This window comes from Alternaria viburni, assembly GCF_023758015.1.
Source record: "Alternaria viburni strain BMP 2772 chromosome Unknown scaffold_14, whole genome shotgun sequence".
NCBI classification, from domain to species: Eukaryota; Fungi; Ascomycota; class Dothideomycetes; order Pleosporales; family Pleosporaceae; genus Alternaria; species Alternaria viburni.
This window is the reverse complement of record NW_026055783.1, coordinates 834,007-850,650: the sequence shown is the minus strand read 5'-3', so window position 1 is coordinate 850,650 and position 16,644 is coordinate 834,007. Positions and strand designations below refer to the sequence as shown.

At 52.4% G+C, this 16,644-nt stretch overlaps 8 protein-coding genes across 8 annotated transcripts; 3 read left to right on the top strand and 5 right to left on the bottom strand.

Moving 5' to 3' along the window:
* Positions 1-20: 20 nt before the first annotated feature.
* Positions 21-3,141, bottom strand: J4E79_006982 (uncharacterized protein; the record flags this gene model as incomplete). The annotated part of the gene is made up of 2 exons (XM_049355850.1): positions 21-596; positions 1,129-3,141. The coding sequence occupies 2 exons, from the start codon at positions 3,139-3,141 to the stop codon at positions 21-23; spliced, it is 2,589 nt and encodes an 862-aa protein (XP_049209879.1).
* Positions 3,142-3,847: 706 nt separating this feature from the next.
* On the top strand, positions 3,848-4,305 carry J4E79_006981 (uncharacterized protein; the record flags this gene model as incomplete). The annotated part of the gene is made up of 2 exons (XM_049355849.1): positions 3,848-3,863; positions 3,926-4,305. The coding sequence occupies 2 exons, from the start codon at positions 3,848-3,850 to the stop codon at positions 4,303-4,305; spliced, it is 396 nt and encodes a 131-aa protein (XP_049209878.1).
* A 592-nt stretch (positions 4,306-4,897) lies between these two features.
* J4E79_006980 (uncharacterized protein) lies at positions 4,898-6,247 on the bottom strand (the record flags this gene model as incomplete). The annotated part of the gene is made up of 1 exon (XM_049355848.1): positions 4,898-6,247. One exon carries the CDS (start codon positions 6,245-6,247, stop codon positions 4,898-4,900), a length of 1,350 nt encoding a protein of 449 aa, XP_049209877.1.
* Positions 6,248-8,283: 2,036 nt separating this feature from the next.
* On the bottom strand, positions 8,284-9,827 carry J4E79_006979 (uncharacterized protein; the record flags this gene model as incomplete). Its single annotated transcript, XM_049355847.1, has 2 exons — positions 8,284-9,447; positions 9,501-9,827. The coding sequence occupies 2 exons, from the start codon at positions 9,825-9,827 to the stop codon at positions 8,284-8,286; spliced, it is 1,491 nt and encodes a 496-aa protein (XP_049209876.1).
* An 836-nt stretch (positions 9,828-10,663) lies between these two features.
* J4E79_006978 (uncharacterized protein) lies at positions 10,664-11,799 on the bottom strand (the record flags this gene model as incomplete). Its single annotated transcript, XM_049355846.1, has 5 exons — positions 10,664-10,817; positions 10,872-11,106; positions 11,153-11,280; positions 11,445-11,664; positions 11,784-11,799. 5 exons carry the CDS (start codon positions 11,797-11,799, stop codon positions 10,664-10,666), a joined length of 753 nt encoding a protein of 250 aa, XP_049209875.1.
* A 692-nt stretch (positions 11,800-12,491) lies between these two features.
* J4E79_006977 (uncharacterized protein) lies at positions 12,492-13,105 on the bottom strand (the record flags this gene model as incomplete). The annotated part of the gene is made up of 4 exons (XM_049355845.1): positions 12,492-12,656; positions 12,719-12,819; positions 12,931-12,964; positions 13,103-13,105. The coding sequence occupies 4 exons, from the start codon at positions 13,103-13,105 to the stop codon at positions 12,492-12,494; spliced, it is 303 nt and encodes a 100-aa protein (XP_049209874.1).
* A 178-nt stretch (positions 13,106-13,283) lies between these two features.
* On the top strand, positions 13,284-13,588 carry J4E79_006976 (uncharacterized protein; the record flags this gene model as incomplete). The annotated part of the gene is made up of 2 exons (XM_049355844.1): positions 13,284-13,379; positions 13,430-13,588. 2 exons carry the CDS (start codon positions 13,284-13,286, stop codon positions 13,586-13,588), a joined length of 255 nt encoding a protein of 84 aa, XP_049209873.1.
* Positions 13,589-15,080: 1,492 nt separating this feature from the next.
* J4E79_006975 (uncharacterized protein) lies at positions 15,081-15,941 on the top strand (the record flags this gene model as incomplete). Its single annotated transcript, XM_049355843.1, has 1 exon — positions 15,081-15,941. One exon carries the CDS (start codon positions 15,081-15,083, stop codon positions 15,939-15,941), a length of 861 nt encoding a protein of 286 aa, XP_049209872.1.
* Positions 15,942-16,644: the final 703 nt, after the last annotated feature.

Here is a 16,644-nt window from a genome sequence, read left to right as displayed (position 1 = left end):
ACTTCCTCATCCTCTGACACTCAGTAATCCCCAAAATTGTATCTTGCTCGCGCATGTTTGTCCGCTTCTGGGTACTTTTTGACGTTGACAGCCACAGTCGCAACACCGAGGGGGATATCAACCGTCCGCACGATGCCCAATAACCTTATTGCAAACACCCACATCCTGTCGTTGACCTCTAATCCCTTGACTACGAACGGCTCAAGTGGCAGCGCCAGCTCCTCGATTGGTATGAGCACAGCAAGCTTCTCGAGCGTGTCCTCCATATCGTCAAATCTCGCCTGTATTCCAGGAATAATTTTTAATCCAACATCCCAAGCCTCCCTCATATGCTTGAAGTAGGCGCTATGAATCTTTCTCGCCATGAGGAATTTGGCGTTGTTCATGGGATCAGTCGGGTTGTCGAGCCATTCTGCACCGGCTATTTGTGCTTCCGTTTCTACCTGCTTCAGTTTGATCTCTGCCAAGTCGATGAGCTTTCGCACAAAGTTTTGTGTCATGTTCAGCAGTCTTCTAGTATCCTCCATGGGGCCATTGATCAGGGTTACAAGAGCAGGATCCGGACAATTTTCGGCGAAGTCTTTCCATGCCCTACGCTACGATTGAAAGAGCGAGTTGATGTGAGTGAACAGATATGTAAGCGGGGTAAGAGAGAATTTCAGGACGAGCTTTTTGGTCTGGGAAGACATGCTTTGGTTGAAGGATTGGTGCCGGTTCTTGGAGAGCGGTGAAGAAGCAAGTGATACGCTCGTTTGCTCCTTGTTTGGACCAGTCAACACCAAACTTTCTCCTGTGGCTGCGCATGCGTGGAAACTGCGAGAGAAAAGATGAACGACAATGCTTGCTGAGCCATGATTCCATATTGCCATGGGCGGTGTCGATCCCTGATTCCTGGACCCTTCAAACATCGACCTCTCTCTTCCTCTTTCTTCCGCTACTACTTTCCAGCTGTTCCTGGAATATGCGATGATCAGTGATGCCTGGCAGAGGAAATACATAGTCAGCCATTTCCTCGCCTACAGCACACCAAACTCCGTGTACCCATCCCGTATTTTCCATGTAACAAGTCCGGCTGTCCCAGCTCTGTCTTGTGCCCTTGCCATCTTCTATAGCGACTGATAAGCTCACGACCCGGTCTTTGTTGTAGGGCTTTCGCGTGGCGTCCCAGCTGGTAAATACGTTGGCGAGAATCGGCTTCCCGTCTTGTGTTTTGGTGTCTGGATACTCCATTATCCAGCCGTCCGGCGTCGGCTCAATAAAGATGGCAACAGGCTCTCCATCGAAAGGGGCCGAAGCTAATCGCGCGAGACGTAGCTTTTGATCGTCCTCACAAAGAGCTTGATAAAGGACGGACATCATATCCATTACATATGATGCAGACGGCGGTACGTCTTCCCCTTGTCGCTGACGTTGGTCGAACGATAAGTGCCGCAGCATATGCCTGGCGAGCTTACTACCTGGCCATAGTGCCTCCAGCTTCCGGACCACCAGATTCAATACTGTGTGTGCATTCTTGTTCAGCTTCTTGCCCCCAAGCATTGGACCTCCGCCCATTGGCGACAGGGTTTGCCGATCCGAGGTCGTGAGGAGGAGAGGGTTGTATCTATGTGCTCTATCCTTTGATGGCCTTTTAGGCAGTAGCGTGAACAGGAAGCCTTTCGTCTCAAGACCACGAGGTGTGATGATTGGTGACCTGAAACGGCAACGGTCGACGAAACTCTGCCGGTATCTGAGGTTAGGAACAACAAATTTGTATTTGCATGCATCTAGGTATGACTGCAATGTGAATGTCATCAGATCTTTCTGCAACGATACATCAGCCAGAATCTCGCCATTCATGAGCACAAGTGCGAGCAGTGCTACAGAGAGGCTGTATTGGCCCACCTCGAGCAAGGGAGAATCTTTTGCGAGGTTTAGTCGCTTATTGAACCTCAAAGCGTTTGCAAGAATGGCGATCCTATCCTCCTCATGCTCCAGTGATCGGTTGCAAATGTCTTCCAGTACGCTGTTAGTGGTAGTGGGGTAGGCTTCAACTCTAGGGTTGCTCTCGTCGCTGGCATCATCCCTCCAAAGACGCCGGGAGACCTGAGGGATACCCGGTCCCCCAAATACGAAGCGCTTATTGCAGATGTTGTACTGTTTTGCCTTTCCCAAAAACTCAGTATTCGGCCATCGTCCTTGATCCTTGTAGGTGGCCTCGCAAAACATGGTCACGGATTGTCGGAAATCCTTGAGTCTGATTTGTAATTCCCCCATCGTATCACCAAAGTTGTATCCGCGATCTTTGCGAATACCTCGGGTACATGGTATAAGCAGGACCATCCGATGGGAAGCCAGATGATCTTCCTGGAAGATCCATCCGCGCGACCAGCGTGGATCGCTCAAGATACGCAGGATGAGCATCTGTACTGCCCTCTCGTCAACTCCGGGTCCCAGTCTTGGCAAGCTTTGGGACCTGGGATTGGCAAAGATTTCGCCTTGAAGCAGCTCCGATAGGAGGTCAATTTCGTGCTCGCGTGCAAGCTCCACCGTAAGTAAGCCAACTGACAAGGTGCTGCCGCCATACACAACGTCCATGATCTGAACACCAAGCTCTTTGTCCTCTGGGAAGATGTGTTCGTCTTCGCGTCTCTGATATATACATTCCTTGTCAATCCATAATTTGGACGCGTTGATGCTCTTGCTCTGGGCGAATCGAATTACTCGATCCATATAGCGGCCTGGAAAGCTACTTTTATGGGCTGGGGCATCAGGTCTCTTGATCTGGTAGTCGAAGACAGGTGGCTTGGTTGCACCATATAGATGGTCATGATGGCGTTCTTCCCACCTCCAAGAGACAGCGATGTATTCAACCTCGCTGTCGTCATCTTCGCGCTCTGTAACAGGGATTTCATGCGACGGTATCTCTGGATCAAGCCACGGGTCATCGGGAGGCTCGTAAGCGTAAGAGACATATTGTTGAACTTCCTCGTCCAGTAGGTTTGGGACTTTGGAAATATCTAAGAAGCGAAGTTTCGATACCCAGTCTTCAGCCTTCTTCCGATCAGCATGGATGTGTTGGATCTCTAGCAGTTGCTTGCGGAAAGCCGTGATATCGCCATCGAAGATCTCGCCGAACGTCTTGTGAATATCGTTCTTCATAATGTTAGCGTTTGAGTGTTGTGGCTGATGAGAAGGTGCAATGATGAGATGGAAACGGTAACGCGTCGAGTTGAGACGCGCACGCGTTGTTCCACGTCATCACGTGCTCAGCTTGGCAGCGACGTAATAACGCGCAACCATCCCGATCTCTTGATGCAACAGCATTAGTTGAGTCAAGTGCGAAAGTCGATGCACCGCAAGCTGCTCGGTCTCAATATGCGCCGCAACTACGTCGCCAGCTTCCAGATCTATCTGGGTCGTCGTAATGGTACTTCGTGCAAATACGAATTGACTGCAATGGCGCGACGAAATGCAGCAGAGTACTATAGGCCGCTGCCAATAAGTTCAAAGTACTTCCCAGCAACCTGAAGGTGTTGTCCGCTGCTAGGGGTCGTTGAACTTAGAAGTAATATGAGGAAAGAGATGCGAGCCTGCCGAAGGACTAGGCCACGTGCTCCATCCAAAAGCGGTTATGCCTCGGCATGATCGTTTCAAGGGTCTCGGCCCACTCACTCACTCACATGCTTCCCCAGATTCGCAGCTGCATACATCATCACTGCTGTCACAAGCCTCCGAAGCTCTTATATACCCCAGACTGTTCCGCACTCGCGATTTCGACTCCACAAACCTGTTCCGCCTAGCTACTATCGCCATCAGTCTCTACCTCACTCGAAGCGCATCACCACTCTAGCAACACATCGCCAACATGTCTTTCAAGAACGGTATGCACATTTCGATCCTACCATACCTCCTATGGGACCTCAGAATAGTGTAACTAACACAGGTCTAGACGAATTCCCCGCCTCCGCCGCCTTCGACGAGATCGCGCAAGCCCTTTCCGCTTCCGACGCCGACCGCAAAGACGCCATCAAGAACGGCAAGGCCATCTTCGCTTTCACACTCAAGAACAAGGCCGGCACACAAGAAACATGGTACCTTGATCTCAAGGAGACCGGCACGGTCGGCAAGGGTCCTGCTCCGGCGGGCAAGAAGGCTACTGCCACACTGGTGCTGAGCGACGAGGACTTTGGCAAGCTTGCGGCCGGCAACGCGAATGCTCAGAAGCTGTTTATGAGCGGGAAGTTGAAGGTCAAGGGAAACGTTATGAGCGCGACGAAGCTCGAGCCTATCTTCAAGAAGGTGCAGAACAAGGCTAAGCTATAGATGCGAGGCTGGAGGCGAATATGTATACCATCCTCTCGAATAACACACTTCTAATTAATGGGTGTTCAACAACTCAGCGGATGCTAATGACTACAATGTCTGCGCGTGATATATATATATACATATATTGAGTTTGGGGCATAAACATGGGCTGAAAATAAACAGGCGGACGCCTTCAGGTACGACAAAATATGAGCACAGCCCTGGAGTTGGTTCATCTCAAAGTAGACATCCCAATCACGCTGAACCGATGAGATGTGCGCAAGCATAAGGTAAAGACCAGAAGGAAGTGTCATTGAAGGATCGTAAGGTCATACTATTCTACTCATACCATCGTAACTATGCGCAAACGTGATTTTGGAGTAGTCGTAAAGGCCGTAGAGACGTTGAGTCGTAAAGAGCGTGAGGAAGACAAGACAAAGGAAGCATGAAAAGAGAGGACATGAGAGGCCGTTATCCAAAACCCAACAACAAGAACGATAAAAATAGAAAGCAGACGCCATTAACCATGCCCGAGGGGTATCAACCGTGACACACCACAGCCAAACTCCCTAGTACCAGACGAGAACCCAGGAAAACAAGCACAGCCACTTCACCTGACCATAACAGGCGAGCTGCCCTTCCAGCTCGAAAGATGCAGGAACCTCTTGCCTCCACCCCAGAAGCTATCTTTCTTACTCGACTGTCGCGGTCTACCCAACCACCTCGACAGCGCATGTTCTCTCCTCTCCTTTCCACTAACCTCTTCGATGGCCTGTTCGACCTCCTCGAGCAACGGGCCCATGACCCGCGGCTCGGCATCGATAGGCGAGAGCATAATGGGAACATCCATGACCTCTTCTTGGTATTGCTTCCATCGATCGCTCCCAGAGATGGTAGTTAGAGGTTCAAGCGCGAGATCCCAGTCACCCTCGCGCAGTTTGACGTCTTCAAAGTTGAACTCGCGGAGGGAGCGCTTGTGCTTTGTAATGAAGTCGCTGATTTGCGCGGAGTCCATGAGCGCGTTTTCTAGCTCCATGACGCGGAGGCGAGGGAACTTCAAGGGGCGGGGACCATTGGTTTGGCCGCGGAGAGAGGGGTGGGTGGACTCCTCTCGGCTGGGAAGCATGCAAGGTTCCCGGTCGAGTGAGAGGGGGGAAGGCCCTCGCTCGCCTTTCCAGCGGAAGAAGACACGCGTTAGGCCGCGCGAGAGTGTGGCAAGGTAGGCGTGTAGGATGCGGAGGTGTTCTAGAGATTGGGCGCGGGTGCGCGATGAGCTTGAGTTGAAGGGTATGCTTTCCATGCAGATTGAGAGGCGACGGATTTGACCCCAGCGCTTGGCTGAGGATGGTGTGCTGCCGAAGCCGTGCATGGGGTGGAGGTATAGGAGGCCACCAGGATGGATGGGGTGGAGGGAAAGAGCAGAGAGGCTGTACAATGGAGCGCGCTCAATGGCGATGCGGAGAGAGATGAGCGCATAGTCGACTACACCTCGTCGGTGTCGAAGTGAGCCAGTAGATCCCGGACATGAGACCTTGAGATGCGTGAGGTTGATCAGTTCAGAGAAGGCGGCGCAAAATGCAGGGACATTGGTCGCGGCATGGAATAGTGGTGGGTACTGTTTGATGAGCAAGTCCTGCATCTCCCAGTTGCCATACTTGGGTGCCTTGTCTTTGGCTGGTCCATGTTGCGGTGTCTGGACTTGGGGCTCGTAGATGAACTGCTTCTCTGTGCCAGTGCACGGGTCGATGATGGGTGGCAAGCAGGTCTCTGGGCCATGTGGCATGTGGAAGGTAAAGGTCTTGACGTGACGGCCTATCCTCGATAGCGCTTCGATGCGCGCTGGCTTGGAGAAGGTAGATGTCTTGAAGGTCACAGTCATCTTCTCAAAGAGCCGTGGCGCAGCCTTTGATGAGAAGTCATGGCATACAAGGCGGAAATTGGATAGGTCTTCAGTTTCCATGTGATCCAGTACGTTGTCGCGGCAGGCGTCGTTTAACCAGAAGCGCAAGAAGACTGAGCTTGTGGAGAGGACCAGGTTGCAGATGGAGCCATTGGAACGAATCGCTTCATAACGTTAGGATGAATGCGCGCGCATTGCGACGGGGTACTTACATCGTCCATCTACTGTCGTCGCAGGTGTCAATGGGATCTCTCCAAACAGTAACTTGGAGCTTGCGCGCGATACTGTTGTCGCAGCGCTGGCATAGCTGTTCTGGCTCTCACCCGAATGCGAGCGCTTCAGTGGCGGTGGCGACGATCGCTGTGAGTACATGTTGTAATAGTCGAGTGGGTCGCATGCAATAGTGTTTGTTCGTAAAAAGGTCGTTTATTCTTCAAGGTATCAATCTCGTGGTAAATCTCAAGTAAATCGTAAAAGTCGTTTCAAACATCCAGCATTCGAAAGAGTAAGAGCGAAACCTCAGGAAACAGAAAATCCGACGGGACCAGCCACGACCTCGTCCCCAGCTGTATTTACCACAGCGTGGTGCATGGTTGCAAAGCGGGGCCAGACGCTACTACACGTGAGCTGCAGGTGTGAGTCAAAGGTCGTTCCCCTAGATGCCAACGAGCCCGCCACCGGATTCCCAACTCTTAACGCAAAGCAGCCGAAGAATTGATCAGAAAACGCGACCATCTCGCGGTGGGTAGACGTGTATATATGGTGTTAGACGCGACGATTCGACCAAGTGGTCGAGTGGGGCTGCAGCCTGGAGCCGGCTTGAAACGTTTCACGCATTCTGACCAACCGGCTCGAAGCATGCACGGGATAGTGTATGCGGCTCTTGCATTAGTCTGGCATCGTGTCTGCATCCGGGTCTTGGAAGCTGTGGCTAAACAGTCACGACTGGCGGTCAGCGATCCCGTCGCGTGCAGGGCTGTTACTCATCCCGTAAGTCAGGCACGACGCGTCTGTTAGTGCGCACAGTGGGCTCTGGACGTTGCTCTGGAGAGTCGCGATTCGAGGACCACAACAACAACAAATGCCGTACTTGCATTGGTGCCGGCTATGCGCGTCTGTTTTGAAGGTGAAGGCTGTTTTGGACCAAGCTATCGATAGCTAGCCGGAAGGCGCGTCTGTGGCTAAGGCAGTCACTCAGTGTCAACACCATCAGAGTATCGTGACCGCATTGTGTCGCGTCGAATGCACGATGCAGCCTTGGGAGTAGGCGGTAGGTCTTTGTTTGTGGTTTTGGTACATCCGATACCTACAGCGCGTTCGCAATGTTGCTCCCACAGACGCGTCTGCGCAAAGCTCCCAACCACAACAAAGCTAGCGGTCGCAAACATCTACCAGTGGCACACCATGACCGCGTTAATGCCTCACACGCCTCACTTGATGGCTGGTGACAGGCATGGCTTGCATAGTGCCATTCTGCCGCTCTCCACCGATCTGCCGTGTAGCTTCACCGGTCACACGGTATGCCCCGCACCTGAACACATCTATCCAAGACTGCCGTCTAGACGTACAAACGTTTTGAATGATTACATTGAGCTACATAGTGATTCGGTATTAAAGCCAACTGTAACGAGGAAAAGCTTGCGACATACACCATGCTACAATATACTGTTTCAGATTGCTCCGCCGATAACTACAGAAAAGCTATTAGCAAGGGTGATTACTGGGTAGAAAGAGATCAACCTCCGCCATAGAACTGCTGCATGCCCCCCACTTCGGTTGCAGCACGCATGCTTCTTAGGCCGTTCGCTGCGGCCCAAAGGTTCTTCTTGGTCGCATGTCGCCCGCCTAGACTCGCTCATCCCCTACCATATCGCCACTTCTCGACGCGTCCAGGGTGCTGATCCGCGGCATAGCCCTGTTCCTTGACGTTTACAGAGGAATTCGTTTCCTCTCAGGTGGTAACCATTATATGGTGTCCATGGAAGGCTTTGGCGGTGATTCGTGTTGATGTACCGACAAACACGTAGTGTAATCCTCAGGGTGCACAGCAGCTAGACTTCAGGCTGTAGAAACGAACATAGGCGTAGTATACGTCTTCATCGTCTCTTTTCGTCGGAAAATCTAGGCGCGCCTTCGGGTGCAGGAGGGGGCTGGTAACTACCTCTGTACCCATTGATCGGGGGAAGATCCTGTCCAATCGCGTCCTCGTAGCTCGGCGGCGCATCGTCATAAGCGGGAGCATGCTGGGGCTGTACTGGCTGCCCAAAAGACGCGTTAGATGCGTTGAAACCTCCTTGTGTTGGCGTTGTTGGTGTGTGAGCAGCTGCTTGGGGCGGTGGGGCAAGTGTGGTGGGTTTGTCTGCAGGGAAACCACCTTCCAGGAGTGCTTTGGGTGGCGCGATGCCCGAGTAGACCTTGACTGGTAGTCTGAGGGGTAAGACAATGAGCTGATCTTCACCGTGCTTGTAGCTCCCATAGCCAACGCCAACACGTATCTCCAACTCGTAGAAACGCGCGAGGTTGCAGGACGTGAAGGTGGGTGGCACCGTATTGGGTACCGGCTTCCCAGACCAGTACTCGGCATTAATGGGCACTTCCGTATCCAGAGGGTCAGAAGGACTTCCAATGGGAATGGCCATGTTACTGAAAGAGCACAGAATCCAGCTGTTCGACTCTGTCCGTGACACCTCATGCGCGCGTACCTTGGTATACCCTATCAGCTCAATCTGGAGCATCTGCAGATATATGTTCTTTGTGCGCGCGCTGACGTTCTTCACAAGTAGTCTCAGCGGTAAGTCTTGGTTGCTAGTGAGAATGGCAGGATTAGGCAATCGGGCATCAATGGCTATCCGAGGTGGCACACTGCCTGTCGTCGGTGATGGCGGAGCACTTCCTGTCGAGTTCTTTCTATCAAAGAAGCTCATTCGTTTGCCTGCCGCTACACTGGGAGCATTCTCAAGGAACTCATGTTGTCGCCTCGCATACGCCTCGCCGTCTGTCTTGTCGGGTCTCGGAGGTTCAATCGGAAGGAAATTGAAGTTCGCAATTGCCCTGGGATTCTCCTTGAAGAACTGCGGTCTGTTTACTGTGACCTTGACAAAGTATCGTATCTCTGCCTCCCCCGGAAATCCACCCAGTGTAGGAGGTAGTGTCGCCTTTACGTGTTGTGTCGGAGTCTTTGCGAATTCGGGTATCGCGTTCGAAAAGGAAACGTTGGAGATGGGGTTATTCGTCTGCTGGCATTGCGTATTGAGAGGAAGCTGAGAGGGTTGTTAGCTATATGCGATATGTTGACGTGTATTGCGCGTTGTACCTTGAACTGGAACGGGTACTCAAAGGACCCGGCGTTGATGGTGAAGGCTGCCTTCGGATTCTGGGCGACATCTTCGGGGCGCACATTTGTCGGCCACACCACCTGTGTCTTGTACAGGAACTTGTGGACTTCCAGCACTGGTCGCTGTTTGTCTGGTCTGTTTGGGTGTATGGGTGCCAGCAGTCGCGTCCTGCTTTCGCCCTCTAGCTTCACGATAATGCTGCTAATGTTGGTCGGATTCGGCACCCGCAGATGGACTCTGCCTTGGATGACGTCGAGATTGGTGTAGTGCTCGTGAGGGTTCTCGAGCACTATGTTGACGATCATCTTGAAGGTTCGCGTTCAGGATTAGTGGCCAGTATTTCAATGTTGCTTCCAGGCACCGGGTGGCTAAGTAAACGGGTAGTCGCGAAGCTTGTAGAAGTGAACCGACATGTCAAGGATAAAGGTTGTAGCTGGGGAGCAGACGATCAATTTAGCGCATGAAGTCAGTCGGTGATGCAGCGGCTAAGCCTGGGGAACGCGTGTCATGTCGTGGGAGTGTTTGCGATGCGGGCTGGGCATCTCCAGAACGGATGCCCGCGGGGTTCCTTCTGCCTGACCAGGGTCCGTCCCCAACGTCATAACCCAACGCGAAGGCTTTTCAACGCAACGATCACCCAAACCACTCTCTTGCACGGCTTCTGCGGCAACGCTCAAGGTTGCACCCTGAAGAGAGTTTCTTTTTGCGTATTTACTTAAACTTTGAGTGTACATATTCGGCATGCCATGTGCCCATTTCGGACAATGTGCCGGACACAGCCACAGCCATAGCCGCACTTCCGGGCTGAAGCTGACCCCTGTCTTACATGAGCATCGCGTCGTGTGACTGGGCGCAACGCTTCCTCAGCTGAGGCTCATTAATCAATAGCCTTCTCTCAAAGGGCGGAGCTGAATTCCACGACGACGCACAAGCTTGCTCAGATGTCAGATACAGGAGGACCAGAACGCATCCACAACTGCGACTTGTTGGTGTGCATCTGGCAAGTTCACAGATCTTCTTTGGCCAGCATATCTGTGATCTGTGTCAGTGATCTGTCACCAAAGTTTGGACCAGAGCTACTGACCGCATATGTCAAGATAGAATGCAATGGCATTGAAGCTACATCATGGTCAGCTCAAGTTCAGCAGTCGTTGTGAGCGTTGCTTCCATACTTGCGCTTGCTGCCCGTAAGCTCCCAAAAGAACCACTTCAGCCGGTTCGTCCAGTTGATCAGGTCGAGATGGCTTACACCAATCAAGGTGCCTTTGTAGTCGCCCCACCGACTCGACTCGACGCTATCAACGTGGTTAGTTGTCATTAAGCGTACCAAACGCCAGCCGTCCACGCACCTGACCAGGCCATCGTTGATGCCCTCCTTTGCCTTGACGATACTGTGGGAAGGCGCAAAGACGGACCACCGAGTGGGTTCGAGAGATGCGCCATATGAGTAATACTTGACATCAGGTATGTCTGGCGTCTTGGGATTGAAGTTATTCTTCATGTACTCTTGCGTGAGTTGGGAGAAGGCACCAGTCTCAAGACCAAAGTACTCCATAACACTGTAGACGCGTTTGATTCTGCGTGCTAGAAATAGTTTAGTAGAAGCATTCAAGAGGTATCACTGACGTACGACCGATCGTCTCGAACATGTAGTCTGCAAAAGCAGAACCCCTGTGTGGAGTGGCTATGGTGGTCAACGAGAGAATCTTGAAGTCAGTCGGCCGGAGCTGGCTGATCATATATCGTGAGTCGAGACCCCTACGTGTATTTAGTGACTGCACTGCGTGGGTGTAGGCACTGATTACCCCTAAGTAGAGGTCAGTCACTGATTGTTGTACCATGTCAATGTGCCAATACCATGCTATGTCTATGAATTGTCAGTGGTCTGCTATGCAGCATCTCATTGGGTCAATGCGGCTCACGCGATAATGTTGACCTGCTTTCCCTTCGCTTTGAGCGCAATGCTCTCGGCCAATTTCGCAGAGCGCGCCTCGATACTGCCACTGGCCGGGACCGCAGCCACAATAACCTCGATGCCCTTGTGCGCCAGCGCATCTGTGATGCCCCGCCAGTATTGTATGCCAGGTATGAACTGTCCCGCGAGTCGTAGTTCGTCGAAGCCTAGCAAACCGTGTGCAAGGACTATGGTGTGTTTCTGGAAGGGTCAGGGGTGCGATGTGCGAAGGACGAAAGCACATACAGGTGCATCTACTTTTCGTTAGCTACTCCAGAAGTTGAGTTTGATAGTGGCATGGGCATACCATATTTCTCGCGCATTACGGCAAACTCGTCTACAATCTCGCGACCAAAGTCGGAGATGCGCGGGTCTTCTTTGCGACATTGCGAGCTGCTGAACTGGCGTGTCGCATTTATTGGTGAGGGTATACATGATGTGGTTCTGTATACAGGCGAGCGAATGGTCGCTCGAGCACAGATTCGTATCATTGGGTGTGGCGCATCGTATTGCAGTTTGGGGACGCGTTGATGCTCGAGCGATAAAGTTCCACAGCAGTGACGTAGGCCGTCGGGGAGCTAGGACGAGCGTGGGCCAGGGTCCACAACGAGTAAAGAGGTGCAGCAACAACTAAAGATATGAGGACTTGGTCTGCTATTCACACATGCGAGGCTAAGAACACAGTACAGATGCATACTTCTAGGACGTCACCAATGTAGTTGTATGCGCTATACAAGAGTGTCGGGTTGGTGACCTCGGAAGACTGGAACGCACGTCACGGATAGATATCAACTCGACTATTGAGCCTAGAAGACAAAGGCATATTGAACTGTAATCCATTCACCAAACTCGCAGCATATCGTCTATTGTTGGTATGTTCGAGGCCGATAGATCGACCTTGACTGTCTCGGGCCCGTCAAAGATCATGTACAAGGAGCGCTCTTCTTCATATGTCTCCTCAACAGCATCGCACCAGTCTGACCCCACGCTTCGTCCCACCACTTGTGTTGGCGCTCTAGTCCTGCTTGCCCGGTGGCTTGGGGTGCGCGTTTACGACGGCCTCGATGAGCTGGTCGACGACCTTGCTGCCAGACTTGTTGCCGATCTCGTCAATCTCCTTGACCTTGGCATCTGTGTCCTTCTTCGCGTCCTCTTCAGCCTTCTGGTTGCCTGAGCTGTGCTGCGCTATTGTTAGTCTCCCACTTCCGTTACGCGTATAGTAGGTCGTCTCGGCCAACGCACTTTCTTCTCGAACTCCTGGTATTCGGACTCCTTCTCTTTTCTGTAGTCCTCGATCTCCTTCTGTGCTTCGTTTCGGGCGTCCTTTACTCGCTTCGTACGGTCTGGGTCGGTTAGAGTGTTGATGCGGCTGGGTACGTCGGGCGGTGTTTACATTCTCTTGCTGGTGAGTGGTTAGCGACTACCCGAACAGGCAAGCTTGTGTGCTGAAATACCTTGCTGAACAATCTTCTGAGCTTCGCGCTCGGCCTAGGTGCAGTGTGAGCTATGCGGAGGTTGTAGTGGGTTGCGCTGCCTTACATCGAGCAGGGTCTGGATTCCCGCAGAGTTTTGGGCGGACTGCAGCTGTCAGTGTTCGCTCCAGCTTCCTAATATTGATGTCCTCACCATCTTGAGTGCTGATTTGCGGGGATGTTGGTTGTCACAGGGTAGAGTTGCGGAGAGGCACGATGCAGCCGTCGACTTGGCGGAAGGAGCTCCAAGGCCCGAGCTCCCACCCGCAGAGAAGCCGCTCCAACTTTACACAAGGCCCCGTCCCCAACTTCGCCTCTACTCCACGGTCCCCGCCATGTCTCGAGCGTCGCAGATCACACTGGCGACTACGTGCGTCACCGCAATCGGTACCGTAGCATTTGTGCACTGGTCGCAGAGGAACGACAAAGCTGTGAGTACTGCGGAACGGACATGGTCCAGAAATTATCTAACTTGTATCAGGCAATGCATATGGGCGTCATCCGGGACTTCGAACAGCAACGAGTCAAGCGCGAACGACAGGCCGACTTCGAGATGCAGAGAGAACTCGAGCAGGAATACAGGAAATATCAGACAGTGTCGGATGGAGGCCCCGCTGAACCACCACCGCAAGCACGATGATAGCCCGAGTAGACCATGTCTGCTGCGCAAAGCCCGGCAACTCATAGGCATAGCGCCACATCAGCCTTGCTGCCCGCAGATACGGTCACGAAGTACCAGGCCTACCATGTGCCCTGGCTGCGCCACCGTTGAACCCAGACCAAGGAACCGGCGTATACATAGCCCTACGACTATCGGTGGCCCATCAACGGCTCGAGATGCGGAAAATCCATTCGCATGTGCAGTAACAACATGTAGGGTCGCGCGAACAAATCAACAATTATATCGTAGAAATTGTTCACAATGAGGACCAGGCGCTCGACGGACAACAAAGAGCTTTACTGAAGAAGCAGGCCGGCGGAGGAATGGAGCATGTGGTGCGGCCATTATCCAAGTATCACGAAGCATCGTTTACCGTTTAGGCGTCCTACACCGCAGTACGATGATACTCCGTCACAATTGCCAAGCCTTTTACTCCGGTCCTGTCGTTAATCCTGCCACGATGCTGCCCATTGTCAATACCGGGTTGTGCCAACAAAGCATCATGCGCTTCGAGATCCATACATGCAAGACACAACATTCATTGTTATGGTTCGCGCACATTGATGCGTGCAGTCACACACACCCAAGATTGCGTTCTTGGCGTTCGTTGTTTCCGCGCCGTATGCCCAGAGCACATTTGCGCACCAATGACGAGATTCCATGGTAGTGATTCATAGCGATTGCAATGCCTCCCGCTAGCAAACCACATCGAGGCGCAATCGGATATTCGGCAGAGCTTGCTCTCTGGTTTGTTGGTCATCCAGTCTGTGATGCGTTTGGCCACACCTCTGGTTCGGGAGGCTCGTTTAGTGCCTCGGCAGATCAGCAACTATGAGGTCATATACCCTGAGTAATTCGATGCACTTGATCGATTTGCACGTCATGAATATTCTACAGTGAAGACTTTCAGGGACAGACTCAGGTTGTGGTCGAGAATGAGAAGGTATCCAAAATGTGTCAGGCATCTGTGCAGCATTGCGCCCATTCGAGCAGATCAACGGCGCTTTTACGGCGTATATCAACGGGCGCCCAAAGGAATCGCATGCTTCAGCCACAAAGATCAATGTGATTTAGCCTATAGCATGGTCAGATCGGGAACAACTGGTCAGGCACCCAACTGCCTGCTAGATTATGGCGTTGAGCTTGGCTGGTATGGTGGCGGGTCGCAACCGACTAAGCTTTACCCTTTGCCCCAGGCTTTCTTTGATGACGCAGGGCTGTGCAACCCATGTCTTCCGCCAGCACAACATTAAAGACCCACGCCTGCCTCTTCACAAACCCGTACATTGATCCTACCCTATACCTAGCAACTCCGCTACACAATCACACTGCAAACATCTCACGTTTTGCTTTCTCATACCACACTACTATCACATCCCTGTAGCTTTATCGGTATTACCTCGACCCGACATCTGGTGTCGCAAATTACATCCGCGATTCTCCTGTATCACCGTCACACATCAACTCCGTCATGAAGTTCTCACAGATCCTCACCGGCCTCGTTGCCGCACAAGTAATCAGCGCCGCCTCGATACCCGAACCCAACGCGCTCAACGTCCTCGAAGAGCGACGAGTTGTTCCTCCCTCCGAGATTGTCTCGCCAGACCACACACTAGAGCGTCGCAAGGGAGGCGGTGGCCGTGGAGGTGGTGGCGGAGGCGGTGGCAGTCGCTCGGGTGGAGGAAGCAGCGGTGGCGGCTCTTCAGGACGTACATCACCCTCCTCCAACGCTGGTGGCCTATCCTCCGCTGGATCAGGTCGACCGCGCACTTTCGGCGGTGGACAATACTATGGCGGCGGTGCTCGAACACCCTACACCGCTGGTTCGAAAACGCCCAAGGGACTCATCGCCGCTCCTCTGATTGGAGTAGCCCTCGTAGTGGCCATCATGCCCGGCCTGTGGCTCCACAGCGCCTACCCTTACTATTACAACAACCCCTACCGTTTTTACAACCAGTCCGCGACCAACGACAATGACGACAACGACAATGACCGGCGCGCACTGTGGACACGCCAAACGCAGGGCCGCAATGAGACTCTTCCCGTCGTGTGCTTGTGCGAAGAGGATTTCGTCTGTGGATGCGACGAAAACGACGACCAGCAATACCTCAACGATCTTGTCGGTAACGGCAGCTATGCCGCACTCAACAAGACCCTCGTCACCGTTTCTGATGTCAATGGCACCAGGTCTCTTGTTCTAAATGGTACCCTTGAGAAAGGCACCACTGCGCCTGGTGGCACTGACGAAAGCGGAGCTATAAGCTTGAGTGCCGGAAAGTACGTCGGATACTACGCCGTTGGCATGATGGTGTTGGCTGGAGTCTTGATGTAAGACCAAGCAACGCTCGACTTCATGGATGGGAGATGTATAATATGACGACGTTACGATTATTTTAGAAGAACAACGGGGGCGTTTGGGGGATTTTTCTTTGTTCAGCGGGATTCTTGTCTGGATAGGACATTTGATCCCGCCAGGCTTGGTGGAAGATATGGATATACCCACAAGTTGATTGTTTGGCTTCATCTGCGTTGAGGACCTTTATACGTATCACTCAATTATAGACCCTCACATTTTCGAACAGGACGTTTGCCCGTTGTTGGGATTTGCTGTAAGGAACAGGTGAATCTCCACTGTGACTTATCGTAAGCTTTATAAGCTGTTAACCCTGTCGTGATTCCTTCGTGTCGCCTCGGGCAACGAACGATGTTGGGTTGCTCGTCCTGCGTACAATGATTCCGGTCAAAACAGTGACGCCTTGCTACTGACTCATAGGTTATTGTGACTTCGTGGAACCAACACGCGGAGGAGCAACCGAACGTTTGGAGATAAAGAAGGCGGTGTATACCATGTATAGAATGATGCAAGTGGGATATCGTATCCAATGCTATCCAAAGAACATACGAACAGCAACCGGATATATCTTCGCCCTGTTTCCGGTGAGTGATAACTAGGCAGTGCCGGCATCGTTACAGGTCCCGAGACACTCGCCTGGTACCGTATCTGCGGGAACGATGGGCGAGATGGTGCGTGGGGT